The sequence below is a fragment of the Sapajus apella genome, unplaced genomic scaffold (assembly GCF_009761245.1).
Source record: "Sapajus apella isolate SASKATOON/1434 unplaced genomic scaffold, GSC_monkey_1.0 scaffold6, whole genome shotgun sequence".
NCBI lineage: Eukaryota > Metazoa > Chordata > Mammalia > Primates > Cebidae > Sapajus > Sapajus apella.
Genome location: NW_022436946.1, coordinates 33,028,431 through 33,047,235, shown reverse-complemented (window position 1 = coordinate 33,047,235; position 18,805 = coordinate 33,028,431). Strand labels below are relative to the sequence as shown.

General features: G+C 38.9%; 1 protein-coding gene across 1 annotated transcript; it reads right to left on the bottom strand.

Moving 5' to 3' along the window:
- Window positions 1-687: 687 nt before the first annotated feature.
- FAM162B (family with sequence similarity 162 member B) lies at window positions 688-13,514 on the bottom strand. The gene is made up of 4 exons (XM_032274966.1): window positions 13,201-13,514; window positions 12,943-13,051; window positions 9,745-9,853; window positions 688-4,219 (listed from the first exon to the last, which is right to left on the bottom strand). Exons 1-4 carry the CDS (start codon window positions 13,370-13,372, stop codon window positions 4,121-4,123), a joined length of 489 nt encoding a protein of 162 aa, XP_032130857.1. The 5' UTR covers window positions 13,373-13,514; the 3' UTR covers window positions 688-4,120.
- Between the last annotated feature and the right edge of the window lie 5,291 nt (window positions 13,515-18,805).

The window sequence follows — 18,805 nt, the reverse complement described above, 5'->3', positions numbered from 1 at the left end:
TACATTTACAGCTCCCCTCCCTTTACTGAATACTACATATGCTTTCCTCCTATGTGCTTTTTTTCACTTAACTCTAGCTCATTCCATAGCAGGATATAGAGCTCTTCATTTCTTACCACATCTGCACATTACTCCATTGTGTGAACATAGCATTCTTTATTCAATAAATAAACACTGATGGACAAATTAAATTGTTTTCAGTCTTTGTGATTGCAAATAATATGGCAATAAAAATCACTATAAACTCTTAGGTCCATAAACACATACAGTTTTGCTAGAAATTGTCCAATTTCCCTCCATAAGGGTCATACTATCTTCTATTTGCAACAGCAACATATAAGAATACCTACTGTGTCCCAGCCTTGGAAACATAGTATGTTCAGGTCACTTTTTAAAGCAGCTTTATTTTCATATAATTTCCATATACCACTGTAATTATACCATATAATTCACCTATTTTATGTGAATATTTTTCTTTGTAAATTTACCCACTTGTGCAGTTGTGCATTACAACAATCCAGTTTTAGAACACTTCCATTATCTCAGTAAATTCTGCTGTGAGCACTTTTAACCAAATACTTGGCATAGACTTATGTGGAGGGGTTAGCACAGATGGCATAAAATCTGGTCTCACAAAACATGTAAGACCAAACGTGGTTAAGCATTCTTAAAGAACTTTTTCTTCTGTTTTTTTTTTCTTTTTTTAGATCTTAACATGATAGGATTCTCTCTCTCTCTTTCTCTCTCTCTATCTCTTTTTTACTGTTCATTTAGATCTCAAGATGATAAGTAAATTTCTACTCTCTCGCTCTCTCCTTCTCTCTCTCCGGAGCACTGTAATAGTTGGTTTTATGTGGAAATTTGGCTAGGCTATCATACCCAGCTTCCAATTAAACACTAATCTAAATGTTGCTGTGAAAGTATTCTGTAGTTGAGTAAGCATCTATAGTCAGATAACTTTAAATAAAGGAGATACCTTTGATAATGTGGGTAGGTGTCATCCAATCCATTGAAAAGCCTTAAGAATAAAATTGAGGTTTTCCCGAGGAAGAAAAGAAATGTTACCTTTGGACTATAACTTCGGCTTCTGCCAGAGAATTCTCAGCCTGCTGGCCTGCCCTACAGATTTCTGATTTGCCAGCCTCCACAATCAGTTAAGCTAACTCCTATAGTCTGTCTATCATCTATCTTTTACATATACATACATATGTACATGTATGTATACACACACACATTCAATTATCTTAAAAGTATACTATTCCTTAAAAGCCTTTTTCTATTTTGAAGACTCCTGAAATTTCTAAATATTATTGAACAACTCAAAGAGAATATTTATAAGCATGAATATGATATATATTCTACCAGAGAAGTAGAACATTCTATCTCCTGTTGTTCCACTTATCTGGTAGAACTCTGTTATGTGCACCCCAACACTACCAAACCCCAGTTCAACCATATGGACAGTATAATCTTTCTGGATGTTCTCTCAGCCTTTACACGTCTCGTGTTTTTGACTATTCTCTCCAGCATATAACCACTTAGGATAACTGGATACACCCATGGCAAACAGCAGCATCAGATATGCTTATTAATCTAGATTTTTACTTTCTTGTTATCTATGACTATCTATGACAAGGATCTTCCTTCTTTTTCCAGCAGTTTAGCCAAGTATTTTAAAATAATTTAAAAAAATATTTTGTCCAGATTATTTAGTCCAACACTGGAAGACTTTCTTTGGACATCTAGTCTTCCATGTATCCAGAAATAGAAGTCATATTCATTCTTATAGATATTCTTTCTGAGTATATCAATAATATTTAGAATATTCCAGGAGTCCTTAGGGTATAAAAAGACTTTAAAGAGTAGCATATTTTTGAGAGAATTGATTTCCAGATATTTTAATTCCATATATACTCCCTCTTACCACGTATATGCCCAAGAATGTGGTCTGATGGTTCTCCTTTCTTGCCTCTCATCATAACCAACCTTGTACTATTGTGCAAAAAGAGAGCACTTCACACCCATTCTGAGTCTTACTCATGCTTTGCTTTGTGATGCAAAAACCTTCTGGATGACAAAAGACAATTTAAGAATTAATAGCTACAGAAGAAGAATTCCATGAGAGGAAAACACATGGGAGCCACTGTGCAAAATGTGAAAGCAGCCAGTGCTGCTGTGGATCTCATGAAGACAGAGAGTAGACTGGTAGTTACCAGAGGTCAGAGAGAGTGGTGGGGAGAGGGAAATGAAGATAAGCCAATTAATAGGTACAAACACATATGGTTTGGTAGAAGAAATAAGATCTAGTGTTAGATCAGTAGGGTGACTACAGTTTCCAATGATCTATTGTATATTTCAAAATAACTAGAAGAGAATCATTCAAATGGTTCTAGCCTAAAGACAAATATTTAAGGTGATAGATATCCCAAGTACGCTGATTTTATCTTTACACATTAGAAGAATATATTAAATTATCCCATGTACCCTCAACTTATGTACATCTATTGTGTATAAGTTTACACACAAAAAATAAAGCAGCAGTGCCTTGTTTCATCTGGACGCAGACTCTTAACAATGCCTTCTCGAAGAGTTAGGATTCAACAGTGAGACTATTGTCACAGGAATATGTATTAATATTTTCATTTTCAAATCAAGGTAAGTCTTTTTATAACAAAGTACAGTCATGTGCACATAATGACATTTTGGTGTAAGATGAATGAACTGCATATACAACCGTGGTCCCCAAGATTATAGGGAGCATGCATAGAAGTCTGATATGTGGCACTAGGTTGGTATTGGCACTGCAGATCAAGTAGGGGAAATGACTGATAATCAGTAATGGTGCTGGGACATGGTTTTCCATATGAAAAATACATAAAAATATATATGCCGCCTAGTTTGTGTAAGTACACTCTGTCACCTTTGTACAATGATAAAATAACCTAACAATGCATTTCTCAGAACATAGCCCCATCATTAGACGATGTATGACTGCATAAGTTTGATTTGGCTCATTCGTTCAACAATAAGGACTACCTTTGTACCTCAAGATGGACAGGCAGACATCCTCCACAAACTGCGTGAGCTAACTATATAGCTTCAAGGTTATGATGAAAGATATACTTATGATGAAAGATATACTTCAAGGTCATGATGAAAGATATGAACTATACAATATGTCAGAAGTTATATCTTTTAAAATACATTTATAGTTAAATGAGAAGTTAAAAATGTGTGGAGATGAGATATATAACTTTAAAAAGTTATTTTAGGGCTTAAAAAAATTGGAAGATCATTAATTTATACCATTAGTTTCTCTAACATTTTTGTTGTTTTAAAATTGCTATTAGAATTACCATGTTAGTACTTTATCATTTTAGGAATAGATTTTAGAATTAATAGTTCAACCTATTTCACCTAGTTACAAACCGAAAAGAACAATCAAAGGTACTACCCAGATGCCAAATAAAGTGAAATTTTGATTGAAAATTAGTTTTGATTTTAATGCGCCCTTAATGATTAGTTTAACCTCATTTTAATGACATACACAATGTGCTTGTTTTAGCATTATATGTAGTAGTCAAAAACTGGGCCAGATATCAAAATAAATTGTGGCATATTTATACAACAGAATACCTCAATTAAAATGGATGAACTAATGCTACACACAATTTGTGGATTAACCTGATAAGTAATGTCAAGTAAAGAATCCACACATACAAGTGCGTACTGTATGAATCTGTTTATGTAAAGTTCAAAAACAGGCAAAACGAATCAAAGGTGATGAAACTCACAAAAATTGCTGTTTGAGAGGTAATGGCTGAGAAAGGGCAGGATTGAGGCTCTGAGGTGTTGCCGTTATTCTGCTTCTTCATTTGGCAGTGGTTACACAGGTGTTTACAACATAAATATCTATCAGGCTGTATACACCCTTTCCCACTTTTTGAAGGTATGGTATACTTCAGTAAAAGTTTACTAAAAAGTAAAAATAAAAAAGATGTTGCACCTATAGCAAAATAAAACCGTGGCAGGTATTTTGGTAAATATTCTATTTTTCTCATCTTCTACTGTTGCTGATGACGGGGACGGTATTCGGGTGAATGCTTTGTCGATTAGAATATCATTTTGCTTTAGCCTGTGCAGCCAATGCAGCTTCTTCACGCAACTTAGCCTTCTTTGCCAAGTTCAAACTTGCTAAGGATTCATGTCGTTCTACAGCCTGTGGGGGGGAAAATTATATATATATATATCACTATGACTCTGGAAAGTGGAAAAATTTGTATTTTAGACAGAAATATATGGGAGAGAACAGAATTAGAAGTTCTAACATACGTTCATAACGGGAAGAGAGAATAGACTGAATGGGAAAAGAGGCCATCTTTGAAGTTATGACAGCATAGACTTGTTCAGAAGTGAGGAAAGCTGTAAGTCCTCAAACTGGAGGATATACAAAGTCCTTAGTAAAATAAATAAAAATTTAACAGATATTGACAGATACCAAGTGTGCATCTCACACTTAATATAGCCAAAATAGAGAGCTGGCATATTTTGTGCCCCCTGCCTACCAGTCTTTCCCCAGCCATACACATCTCAATAAATGGCAGCAGCATCCACCTTCTTGCTCAAGTCAAAAAACCCAGGCCTTTGCGCTTCTTTATTCAATTTTTTATTTCTGATTCCACAATGAATTCACCACAAAGTTCTATCCTTTTTACTTCCCCAAATATACCTCAGCTTGCTAACCTCTTCTCCATCTGCCACAATTTCTTTAAGGTACGTGCATTGTAATTCAAAATGAAAAATGAATTGGGAGACAGGCAAGAGGGACAGTGGTGGGACTATTTAGAAGATACTGCAATGAACTAGGCGATAGATATATATTGGTATCTCAGGAGAGATACTGAGGAGTGCTCCAATTGGGGCTCTATTTTGAAAGTGGAGCCAATGGGGTTGCTGATATATGACGACTTATACATGAGCAGCTAGAAAGACAGAGTTGACATCAACTGAGAGAAGGAAGACAGTACAGAAAAGGGTGGCTCAGGGTTGTCTGAGGGAAGATCTAGAGTTCAACTCTTGACATGTTAAGTTTGAGACATCCATTAGACATCCAAAGGGAAATGTTAAGTAAGCAACTGACTATATGAGTTTGAAGTGCAGAAGGAAGACGTTAGTTGAGATATCAATTTGAGAGTCCTTGGAAAATAGAACGTATTTAAATCCAAAAGACTTGGTAAGATCCCCCAAGGGAGTGAGTGTAGATAGAGAACAGAAAGACTAAAGACTGATCCATGGGGGGATTCCACTGTTATGAGGTCCAGGAGAATAGGAGAAACCAGCAGAGTAAACTCGAAAGACGTGGCCAACAGAGAACCTACATGAGTGTGGTGCCAAGGAAATCAAGCAAAGAAAATATTTCATGGAAGATAAAAGATTTTTATTCCCAGTGCTTTCACTTTAGAGCTTCTGAGGATTTTTATGGAAGGACAATGGCTAGTTTTCATTCTCCAACAAAGGGTAAGTGAAAAATGTCACATTGGCCTATTCTAGTGTTTTTCATATATACATTTGTAGCCAATTATTCCCCTATGTGCCAAAAATATTCTTTTCTTGGTTGAAGAAGGGAGCGACTGGCCACTGTGTGCCAGAATTCCTGTAGAGGGGTGGCTTTGAGGTATAGGTAGACCAAATTGCTTTGTAACCCTGATATTCTCAACCTAGACGTATTTTTAGCAGTTCACTGGAACTGAACTGCTAAAATTCACTAGACTGAACTCAGATTGAGCAGAATTTGAGGAAGGGAAGATACTGATTGGCAGTAGAAAATATTTGCTAATCAAGAAGAATTGTCAACTGTCCCTCCAAAATGTAATGAGATTTATCTGCACCCAAGCATCCAAACAGTGTCAAACCAAGTCTAGATAAACAGTCTCCAAAGTAGGATAAGAACGACAATGCCCACTGTAAACACATTTCATATTTTTTAAATGAGAAAAACTAACATTTAATAGAAGAGTTGAGGAATAGTGAATCCCTGTCTCTGTCAGGCAGTGGAGGTATCCTGAAGAACCTCTGACAGTTCTAGAATACAGAAGAATATAAAGGCACATCTAACTTTATTGTGCTTCGCTGTATTATGCCTCTCTCTCTTTCTTCTTTTCTTTCAAATTGAAGGTTTGTGGCAACCCTGCATGGAATAAGCCTGTAGGCTCCATTTTGCCGACAGCTTGTGCTCACTTCGTGTCTCTGTCACATTTTGCTAATTTTTGCAATATTTCAAACTTTTTCATAACTTCTGTTATGGTGATCTGCAATCAGCGATTGCTGATGTTACTATTGTACTTGTTTTTGGGTGCTACAAGTTGTGCCCAGATAAGACAGCAAACTTAATTGGTAAACGTTGTACATATTATTCTCACTCCACACACTGGCCAGTCTCCCGTCTCTCTTCCTCTCCTTGGGCCTCCCTATTCCTTGAGATGCAACAATATTGAAATTAGGCCAATTATTAACCCTATAATGGCCTCTAAAATGTTCAAGTAAAAGGAAGGGTTGTGCATCTCTCTCTTTAAAAAAGTAGAAATGATTAAGCTTAGTGAAAAAGGCATGTTGAAAGCCAAGATAGGTTAAAAGCTAGGCCTCTTGTGCCAAACAGTTGACCATGCTGTGAATGCAAAGGAAAAGTTACTGAAGAAAATTAAAAGTGCTACTCCAGTGAACACACAAATAAAATGAAACAGCCTTATTACTGATATAAAAAACATTTTAGTGGTCTAGATACAAGATCAAACCAGCTACAACATTCCTTTAAGCCAGTGCCTAATATAGAGCAAGGCCCTAACTCTCTTCAGTTCTGAGAAAGCTGCAGAAGAAAAGTTGGAAGCTGGCAGAGGTTGGTTCATGAGGCTGAAGGAAAGAAGCTGTCTCCATAACATAAAAGTGCAAGGTGAAGCAGCAAGTGCTGATAGAGAAGCTACGGCAAGTCGTCTAGAAGATCTGTTATAGCTGACATCATTGATGAAGGCTATGCTAAAAAACAATTTTTCAATGAAGTCAGAATAGCCTCATATTGGAAGAAAATGGCATCTAGAACTTTCAGAGACAGAGGGAAGTCAATGCCTGGCTTTAAAGCTTCAAAGACAGGCTGACTCTTGTTAGGAGCTATTGCAGCTGAGGACTTTAAATGGAAGCTAATACTCACTATCATTCTGAAAATCCTAGGACTCTTAAGAATTATGGCAAATCTCTGTCTGTACTCCATGAATGGAACAATGAAGCCTGGATGACTCTGTATCTGCTTACATGGCTTTCTAATTATTTAAAACTCACTGTTGAGACTTACTTCTCAGGAAAAAAAAGATTCTTTTCAAAATATTACTTCTCAGTGACAATGCATCTGGTCACTCAAAAGCTCTGATGGATATTTACAAGGAGATTAATGTTTTCATGACTGCTAACACAACATCCATTCTTCAGCGCATGGAAAAAGGTGCATGATTTTAAATTTTATTCTTAAGTGCCTTATCTTTTGTGTTTGTTGCTATTTTAAGTAGAGTCTTTATTTCTGATCTCTCTTTTCACAGGAGAGTGAAAATTTTTAAATCTTGTCACTATCTTGCTTAAAACTATTCACTGGATCCCCAATGTGTTTTAAAAAATCTGAACTATTTGCAGTGACCCATAGGCCTGATACTATCTGGACTCTCCCTGTCTCATACAGTCTTCCCTTTGCTCATTATACTCCATCCACACTAGCTCCTTTTTGTTTATTAATACACCAGACCCTTTCTCATCTCTAAGCTTTACACATGCTGTTTTTTTCTTCCCTTGGTCCTCTCATTGCTAGCTTATTCTCATCCTCCTCCGAGAGGGCTTCCCTGACCGCTCCATCAAAAATGGCCTCTCTTAGGGTGTTACCACTTTATCATCCTGTTCCTTTCCTTCATTGCACTAAGAATTCCTCATATATTTTTAGTTTGTTTACTTGATCAGTCTCCATTTTCCCCACTACAAAATACCTGTCTTTTTTCTCCATGGTATTCTAATAACAAACATGCATAGTGCCTGACATGTCTCAGGTGCTCAAAAGTATTTAGTGTATTAATGATTGAAAATCAATGTCTGCTCTCACATTTTTGGAGAAGAGGAAATGGAGCAATAACTGGTGCTACACATAGAACTCGATTCTTAGTTGCCACTTTTTGTGTCAGATTCACACAGAAAAATCCTGGCTATAATGATTTATAATAGAATTATATTTGAAATATGGGATTTTCACAGGAAATGGAAAATCTTTCCTGCAATTCAAATTAAATGTATTGAAAATAAAATGATGACATCAGTAGATCTCTAATATGCCAACTTGCGGATAAAATATATATTAAGTATAATTTGTCTTAATGTCTCATTTGGAAACTTGTGATTCCTATTTAAAAATATTAAAGTGCCATTATAAATAAACTTAGAGGGTGATTCTAAGTAAACAAATTGTCTAATTAATGTTTATCTTTTTGATGTAGAATGAGGCAATACACAAATCATCAAAATATTTCCAGAAGCTAGAGAATCATCAATTTGGCAGCAGTCATTTATTTAAGGTTAAGTTAAAAACAAGATATTATCAAAGTTATTTATTTATATTTTTGAGTGTTCAGTCCAGTAAACATTTAAAAATTTCTCATGGTGAGAACAATTTCAAAGCATGCATTTTTTCCAAGCTAATAGGAATGAAAGGACATTTATATAGTCTCTGTGGGCTTATAGGTCCTAATCCCTGTGTGAAGTTAGTGGGCTGAGATACACTTGGGCACCCAGGGAGTAAAGGACAGAATCACAGAATTGGATGTATGGAGCCAAGCAAACTATTCTGAATGATATGGGTGCACTATTGAAACACAATATTCATAACCAAAAACGTTATAATCCAGCTCTAGTGGCTGCAGGTGCCATGATGAAGAGGGGCACTGTTAAACTGGAGTGTGTTGAGAGGACAGCTCCCAGGTAGAAGGAAGTTGTTACAGTGGTTAAAACTGAAGAAGCAAAAACTCATAGGGATGTGTTAGAAATGTCAAAATACTTGTGGGACGCTCTTTGTGGTAAAAAGTGACCAGTAGATGGAAGGATTTGGAGAGGCAGAAAACAAAATTAGAGGGTAGTCAGCTCTTAATTTCTCTCTAGAGATATTAAACAGAAACCATACATTGGGAATGTCAAGGAAAGGACTGACATACAGGATCCAGACAAACTAGATGACCTTGGCAATCACTTCCAGCCTTTGCACTTATAACTAGTTCATATTTCTATTCCTGATTTAATGAATGATCTAGTCTGGATAACTTTCAACAATAAAGTTCTCTGTCTTCTGCAGATTTTAACCAGGGTATAAATTGTCTTGTTTTTGTTTATGAGTTGAAACAAGCATTTGTCCCTCCTGGCCATATAGTGTTAATTTGTTGACTCAAATTTCCATAAACAAATTTATCTCCGGTATAATATATATTATAATATAACATACATTATATTATATATATATCTGACTTTAAGTCTCAAAGACAAAATTGTTCTTAGATTAAAAAACAGCAATAATCCCTGAATTGAGAACAGTGTCTATAACATTTCCTAAAATTCACCTTTTGGGCTAAGGAGATACTCACCCTTTTGGTGAGATACTCGATCTTTTAAGGAGGTACTTAAAAAGAAGTACTCACCCTTTTGCCTTTCTTGCCCTTTTAAGGAGATACTCACCCTTTTGGCTGACGCTATCACAGCAAAGCAGGCGATAATTGTGAGTCCAATCATTATGTAACAAACTTTCACTCGAGCTTTGTTTCTGGCAGTGTCTATCATTTCTGGCCTAAACGAAGATGTGCATTCTGTTAAATATGTAAAAATAATATGGTTTTCTGACAGGCTTGATACATAATTTGCTGTGTAAATATTCCAAAAAATTCCCTGACTGCAAACTACATTCGGTGACATTTTCATGTGCAAGACTTTGAAACGCTAGTCAGTTATTCTACCAATTTCAAATTAACAAGTATTTATTCATATCTTAAACTAATGTTAGCCATTATCAAACTGTTGTATAATATATTTAGTTTCTAATTCCTCAAAATATAACTACTAAAAATGCTAACTTGACTCTCCATTGTTTTTATTCACTAAATGGGGTAAAGGAGGAGTTAAAGCATACATACATCTGTGACCCACAATTATTTAGACTCTTTGTTAAGTAGGCTTTGTTTTCCTTTTGAACAGTTTCTTTTTTTTTTTTTTAACTCATTTTTATCACTTTGTTTTTTCACTGACCTCACAATCCCTTGTCCCTTCACATGCTGTCCCCAAGAGAGACTACTATCCAGTTTGTGAGAATGTCTGTTAGAAAAATGATGTTTCCTTCATGGCTTTTGCAAGAATTAAAAAAAGAAAAAAGAGATTAAAATCACAATAATTTGCCAAAGAAAAAGATAAAAGAGACCTTCATTTTCCTGTTATTATTATTCTGAAATGTGATCTACTTAAGTTCTAGATAGTCTTATTCATTCATCGTTTTATGCATGTTGTCCGAGATTTTAATAGTACTTCTTACAAAGTGGTGATACAAAAGGCATCATGCCTGTGGGGCTTTTACATTGAAATAAACTTTAACAATTTTCAATAATATGAAGTGGCAGTTTCTAAATATGCATATTTAAAGCATTTGATTTGTGAGAATATATTCATTGGCATTCTTTCTTCTCTTTGTGAAGTTTAAATAGAGTATAGTTACATTGAAAAAAAAATTCAGAAAGACAAAGTTGTAATTTCTCTTAAAAACAGAAAACTTTTTAACTTTTCCACTGGTTGACAGACCATAGAAAACAACTATCTTTCCCGTTTTCTTTAGATTTTAGGCAGAATGATGTAAGTTTTAAGATATGAGTTGCAAACAGGTTCAATTAGTGAGTATAGAGAAATTATTAGATTATATTTGCTGCTAACTTTTGTTCCAGATGGAACCTAGAAGCTGTGATCTTTTTTACCCAGCCAGTTGGCTTTAATCTATTACAACAAATTAGTTTAGCACCGAGAAAGACAAGACAAAGTACGCTTATTATTAAATGTAATTAGTGTATAATACAAAAATTATAGGTCACTTGTTCATTATATGTCCATTAAAAGGTAAAAGCTGTTTACATTTTAAGTGTAACACTTGGCTTAACAGGAATCTCTCTTAAATAGCAATGTTTAAAAAAAATTATAGAAAAATAATAAAAATGAAAAATACTCAAATACTTTAAAATTTCTGATCCAAAACTGCAATGCTTTTTATAGGCATCTTGTTCTTAGTGAAATGCTCCTGTTTATAATACTTTTTTAAACTGTGATCTTGGGGGAAATTCATTATTTCTGTAAAACGAGTCTCTTCACACATGCAGCTATGTTAAATGCAATACTGGGCATAGGTTTTCTTGACAAACAATGTAATGCTGCTTCTTTACACTCTTGATTACTCGTTTAGGCCACTGGAAATAAAAATTCAAACAAATTGAAGGTGGTGGCTTATTTATTTTTATTTTTTACTTATTTGTTTGGCGTTTAATGTATTAAATTTTCAGGCATCAATTAAAATTTGAATTTGATAACCAGAGCTTATGATGAGAAAGGCTTTTCTGAGTCTAATTTTTGCTTTCAGCTAAGTCTGTGGTTTGGAGTCTATAGATCTCAAGGAAAATTAATCTTAGAACGTATCTCTGTAGTTGACTAAATACTGAAAACAGATGCAAATGCCATGTTATTTCAAATTCCATGTCCATTCCTCATTAAGTGACTTGCTCCAATAAAGGAATGAAAATGCCTCAGAGTTCAGTATTGAGTGTACATTTTCCATCCATGTTGTCCCACCCCGCCCCTCCCCATCTATCTGAGATGCTTTGGTAACTGATAAACTGCAATTGTTTATAAACAATAACACTGCAGGCACCATGTGAAGAACAGGAATATAGGCCCAGTTTCCATTATCCATTCTAATATATCCATTTTAATAGGCATTCATTACATTGTAGAAATATCCTGTATCTCTAAAATCCTTCTTACACGTTATGGTTTTAGGCTATTTTTTTAAAGATAAACTTGATAAGCCGTACACTGATTTTATTCTTAGTTTCCATCCCTCTCTTTTTTACCCAATCCCTTGTAAAAATGCTGTGAAGGTTTTTAGGCTTGGCAGAAACAGAAACTTTGGAAAGACTTTTTTTACAGGTTACATTTACTTATTATTAGCATTTATTTTACAGGTTACATTACCCTGGGGGGGGGGTTACTAGCTTGAGTTTTATCAACTGTCTTGGTGGGTTTAGCATATTGAAGAGGACCACGGTGCTGACACTGTCGCGTGTCTCCCCCAGAGTAAACTGTAGCCTAGCGGGCTGCAGAACAGCGTCAGCCAGGCGTCTCCTGCCCCAGAGGAGGAGGCCGCATGGATGCAACTTTTTTCCAGAGACCCTCCAGTCGCCCCGCAAACCATGATCAGGGAACCCTTTCCTTGGGTGGAGTAGCGGAACGCCCCAGACCAAAGCCCATATTGCCGTCTGACGTCCCCGCAGCCATCCAGATGCTCACGAGGACCCTGCCCCGGTTGGCACAAGAGCCCCACTGCCTCCCCGCTCCAAGCTTGCTGCGGAAGGGGACAAGCGATCTGGGCGATGCTGGAAGTGTCCACCGAACCTCTCGCTTTTCGCCCACATTCTGAAATCTCCCTGTAAGCTTAGCGGACCTCTTGGCTACTGGCCGCACTGGAGGCGGGGTGTGTGTGTAGGTAAACTCCGTGTGTGGTGGGTGTTATTGCGAAGTGTTGGCACTGCGGCCGCCTTCGCTCCCAGGTGGCCGCGGTCGGTAGGTGGGTCACCCCGCACCCTCGCGGCCGGGCCCGACTCTCCTTCGCGCCGCGGTTGCCACACTTACGGGACCCGAGGCGGGATCTCCTCCATCGATTTGAAACGCCCCGTCCACACCAGGATTTTCTTGTCGAATTGCGAAGGCCTGTGCTTCGCAGGGACTCCGTGAACCTCCCCTGCAGCGAAAGCAACCCAGATGGAGGCGGGAACCGACAGACTCGCACAGAGGATCAGCGGGAGCTCAAGGCGACCCCCGGGCCAGCTCCTCGCCGCCCTCCCGCAACCTCCTCCCTCCCAGGACCACCTGGTCCGAGCCCTGGCTCACCGCGACCTTTGGGTGCAGAATTGCTGGGGGCCGCGCCGCTGGAGTACCAGGGGAGACCCCAGGGCGGAAGAACCGGTGCGGGTCGCCGCGTCGCCTCGACAGGCGCCCCGAGGGCGCAGCGGACGGTTACACCGCGGCCAAGGCGCAGGAGGCTCCCGACCGCCGAGAACATGCTGCCTGCTAGTCCCGCGCCGGACCCGCACTTCCCGGCCCAGCCACGGGCGTTCTCCCCGCAGCTGTCCCCGCCCAGGGCCGGCCCGGCCCGCCGCGCCCTGGAGAGCCTGGGACGCGCAGCTGGAACCCCCGGCGCTCGCACACTCAGCTCCCTGTCCCCGCCTCCGCCCCCGTCCGGCGACCCCGGATCTGGGCGTCAAGGCCCTAGGGGCTGGTTCCCCAGGGAGCAGCCTGCCTCTGCTCACCACCGCCTGAGACAGTATGTGCCGTTCCTTTTAAATTCTCTGTATTGAGTAGAAATGTGTTTCCGCCAGGCTTTTAGCCTTTGATTCCATCGTTTGTTCCCCAGGAGAGTAAATCCAAATCCTCTCCTACAGGAAGAGACAACAATCATTCAAGTGCAGGAAACTTCAGACATTTATCAGTTAAGTGTAAGGCACTCTACGAACTTCTGGATGAGAGTTTTTGAAGTTAGCTCCTCACTTCTTCCTCCCACCCCAGTATTTTTTCTCTTTCCTACGGAAAACAACCTCAGTTCCGGCATCTGTCTTTCTCTATCTTTTCTTCTCCTTTTCAGAGACAGCCTCTGGCTCTGTCACTCAGGCTGGAGTGCAGTGGCATGCTGATAACTCATTGTAACCTCGAACTCCTGGACTCAAGTAATCCTCCCGCCTTAGCCTCCGGAGTAGTTAGGGCTTTGGTTGTGCGCTCTGCTATTTTTATTTTATTTTTTTAAGAGATGGGATCTCATTATGTTGCCCAGACTGGTCTCCAACTCCTGGCCTCCAACTCCTGGCCTCCAGCTATCCCCTGGGCTCTGCCTCCCAAAGCACTGGGATTACAGGCAGAAGCCGACATGCCAGCCCCCCACCTCTTCATATCTTTGCCCACAAACTCTCCACACTCCCTTCAAAATGTGCCTTTCTTCTGTCACCTTCCACCGTCTCCTCTCTGCTAAAAGGTAAAAGAATCTACTATTTTCAGGCATTAAATGGTAACAGGGATTCAGAATCAGTGATTGGAGAGAAGGGTTGTACAAGGAAATGACTTATCTTGTTCCAGAGACAACAGATCTCCTGCCAAGTCAAAGTTCTCATCAGCCCAGCACCAGCCCCACCTCACCCTCCTCTCCTATTACTGCCTGTGAGATTCCCTCCTTATCTAGACACTGCTTTTCACTTGTTGGATTTCTAGATATTTTTCTTTCTAACTAGCTCTCAGGGTCTTGAAGGCAATAACTTTTCTGTAACTGCCAGCCCAGGTTTTGTTTTTTTGTTTTATATAACAGCGTTAAACAAAAAAGGAGGGTTTAATAACTCTGTGAAGACATGCATTTAGAGGAGTGCTCGTAGAAGGAACACGGGCTTTGCCTTCACACCTAGGTTTAAATCCCAGATTTGTGACCTAAAAGTTGCACGACATCATGAGCAGTAAATCAGTTAAGTTATAAGTCTTGGTTTCATTTGTAAAACCAGAATTCCTGTCTTGTAGGTTTATTCCTGCAGTGACTACCAGTAATCAACTATGTGCCAGCTACCTCCCAGAGCTGGGGATAGAGCAGTGATGCCATCAGGTGAGGATGAAGAAAAATAAAACAGGGTGGAAAAAAAAAAAGCAGGAGTAGAGTGAGAAGCTATTTAGAAAGCCTGGTTAGGAATGTCCCTCTAAATGTGCCTGGCGTGTAGTAATACTTCTGAAGATACGATTTCTTTCCTTTCACATTCTTTAGTCCCAAAGCACAAGGGCATTTTAATATATGTAATCTCCCATGGGGAATTAGGAGCTCCCTACCCTTCAGGATTTTTAATTATATTCCAAACATTTAGCTGAAAAATTGGCACTTACTAGATATTTAATAAGTATTGTTAAATAAGTGAATAGATCAATACAGGTCTTCAAAAACAGAGTAGTCTATACCTAGGCTAGTTTTAGAAAAGACTGAGCTGCTTGAGGAGAATATATGTCCTTCTAAACTTCATACATCCAGTGTCTGTCATGTTGCTTACCACATAGCAGTCTCCAAATAAATATTTATAAAACTCAACTTAATGAATTCCTGCTTCAGAAAGTATGTTGCCGTAGCTAGTACTGCTCCAGCATTATGCTACTTGAAGATTCTTCCATTATTTAAATGTGTTTTGTTTTTTCTTTTAGTATTTTATTTGTTTTCATATCACTGAGAAGGAATATCCATGCAGATAGAGGAAGTCACCTCTGAGAAACAACCTATCATTAATAATTCACCAAGAAATATTAAACAAGGGAAATAAGTTTATTTCCCTGGAGAGAATCAAATGTCATACATACGCTCAGGATTTTCTATTTCGAGCTTCTCCAGTATTGCAGAACTACAAGGCAAGAGAGTAAGCTCAAGTCATGAGAGAAAGAACAATTTGTATTCTGTTCTCTATCCTTGATGGGATTAAAATATCACTGTTTGTCAGTGGTCTACATAAAATAAATTACTTACAGCTGCATTAGATATTTTTTTCAGTTCTATAATTAGAACAAGTTAAAACATTTGAAACAACTTTTAATAGAAGAATACACTAATTATATGCCTTTATTTCTTTTTCTAATGAGGACAGCACTTTTTTTTTTTTTTTTTTTTTTTGATGTCGTTTTTCCCTGTTGCCCAGACTGGAGTGCATTGGCATGATCTCAGCTCCTGCAACCTCCATCTCCCAGGTTCAAGTGATTCTCCTGCCTCAGCCTCCCAAGTAGCTGGGATTACAGGTGCCCATCACCACATCTGGCTAATTTTTGTAGTTTTTAGTAGAGACAAGGTTTTACCATGTTGGCCAGGCTGGCCTCAAACTCCTGACCTCAGGAGATCCACCTGCCTCAGCCTCCGAAAGTGCTGGGGTTACAGGCATGAGCCACCATGCTGAGCCAGCACATTTATTCACTTAACAAACATTGACTGAGTACTTCCTATGTGCTGGATACTCTTCTAGTTTCTGAGGTTATAGCAGGTAACCAAACAAAAATCTCTGTCCATTACAGGGCTTATTAATCCATGTGGTTTTAGTTTACTCACTCTATTCTGTTATCTTTCTTTCCCTTTCTTTCTTCCTTCCTTCCTTCCTTCCTTCCTTCCTTCCTTCCTTCCTTCCTTCTTTCCTTCCTTTCTCTTTCTTTCTCTTTCTCTCTTTCTTTCTTTCTTTCCTTCTCGCTCCCTCTCTCTCTCTTTCTTTTTCTTTCTTTCTTTCCCTTTCTTCCTTCCTTCCTTTCTTTCTCTTTCTTTCTTTCTTTCTTTCTTTCTTTCTTTCTTTCTTTCTTTCTTTCTTTCTTTCTTTCTTTCTTTCTTTCTTTCTTTCTTATGAGACAGAATCTTGTTCTGTCACCAGGCACCACTGGAGTGCAGTGGCACGATCTCGGCTCACTGCAACCTCTACCTCCTGGGTTCAAGCAATTCTGCCTCAGCCTCTCGAGTAGCTGGGACTGCAGGTGCGCGCCACCACGCCCAGCTAATTTTTGTATTTTTAGTAGAGATGGGGTTTCACCACGTTGGCCAGGATGGTCTCAATCTCTTGACCTCGTGATCTGCCCACCTTGGCCTCCCAACGTTCTGGGATTACGGGCGTGAGCCACCGCTGGCCAGTTCTGTTATTTTTCAATTCAAAGGTTCATGTAATTTGCAGTTTGTTTGAACATATGATTATCAGTATTGTTCCTTCAAGCCTTGCTTTTGATGAGAATGGCTCATATTTCCATTTCCTATATCTAATTTAGTTAATTAAGGTACACTGTTATACCTAGGACTAGATTTTAAATAAAGTAATTCCATAAACACTGGAAAGTATGGGTAGTTGTGTGTGTGTGTGTGTGTGTGTGTGTGTGTGTGTGTGTGTGTGTTTCCCTCAGTTGGAAGCGTTGTGCTTCTTGCTAGGCTAAGGCAGAGGTTACAAAGACAGAGCTGCAGAGCTGCCCCCCAGGAGCTCTCAATCTGGCTGGGATGAGGTGCCCTCATCAGAAAATGACCTGCTCCCAAAGGAAGGCCTTAGAGGGACCTTAACTAACCTGTTTTTCAACTCCCTGCTAGTATCTCTGTAGGAAAAGTTCTAAAGTGACAGTCTATCTCTAGGATCTGCTCATAGGGGTCCCTAGTGCTTGGGGTAACCTTATTAAGTGGGTGGTCCAGATGAGGACTAAGCATACACTTAAGACACCAACCACAGAAAGGGCACTGAAAACATGAAGGAGTGTTTTGAAATTATTTTGAAATTTAGAATTAAGAATAAAAACTCATGAGAGCACCAGCATGTGTAAAACGTCCTCACATTTGTGTTCTAAATATATATTTACATATGGGCTGATGAAGGCCATAGCATTTGCAGCAGTGAGGATGCCAAAGGTCTTAATTTGGCCTGGGTTCTTAGGGTCAGAGCTGATGATAACATCAAAACTTGGTCTGGTTGTGATATACAACCAGATATGATTGAAAGAAACCATAAATCAGATCATCTGTTTATTCTGGCAAAACATTCCAGTGGTTCCAAGCACGCTGTGCTTAGAATAAAACGGAAACTCTTTACTGGGGTCTACAGGGCCCTGTATGACCTAGACCTGCATACCTCTCCAAGCTCAATTCCAGCCACTCTTTCTTTTCTGTATAGTCCAGTCATACTGGTCTCCTCTGACTTTCTCAAGCAGGGAAAGCTTGCTCTCATTTCAGGTCTTTGCATTTCCTTTTTCCTCACATGCTCACCTGTTTCTCATTTTTAAGGTCTCAGTATAGCTGTCACTGCCTCCTAAAGGCCTTTCCTGTCCATCCTAGCAAAAGTTGCCCTACCCCTCCTCCCACCCTCAATTTTGTTACCTTGTTTTCTCCTTAACAGTTACCATTCTCTGTGGGTTTGCATATGTGCTTTGTCTTGGAACGCAATCTCCATGACCAGGGAAATGATGGTCTTGGGGCATCACTATATGATGGTCAGGATATAGCACAGTATCCAGCACATTTGCAGATTTTCAAATGTGTATTGGATAAAGGAATGAATGGATGACAGATATTGCCTTATCTCATTCCAACAAAGCTCTCAAAGAAGAAGCATATGTCCATTTTTGTCTTTTCCTGTTCATACCTCAGGTCTTGGTGATCTGGCTCTTTACCCTATAGTTCTGCTCAAAATAAGATATCAAACAAGATCAATGAACTCTACTTACAGATCTTCATGTTACTCCTCTTGATTCCCAGTTTTATTTTTGTAATTCAGTATTTTTTTTTTCTCTCAAACATCTAATTGTAATGACCTCCAAAGTATTTCCCCATCTCTGGTTAATTATTTCTCCAATCCTTCCTTTGCATAGCCTGCAGACAGCTTTCTAAAACATGGTTGTAATCATGTAAAACTTTCATGGTGCCAACCTCTTCCCTATTCTTTCTCTAACCCTAACCCCCAAACCTCTATCCACAAAATACAGAAAC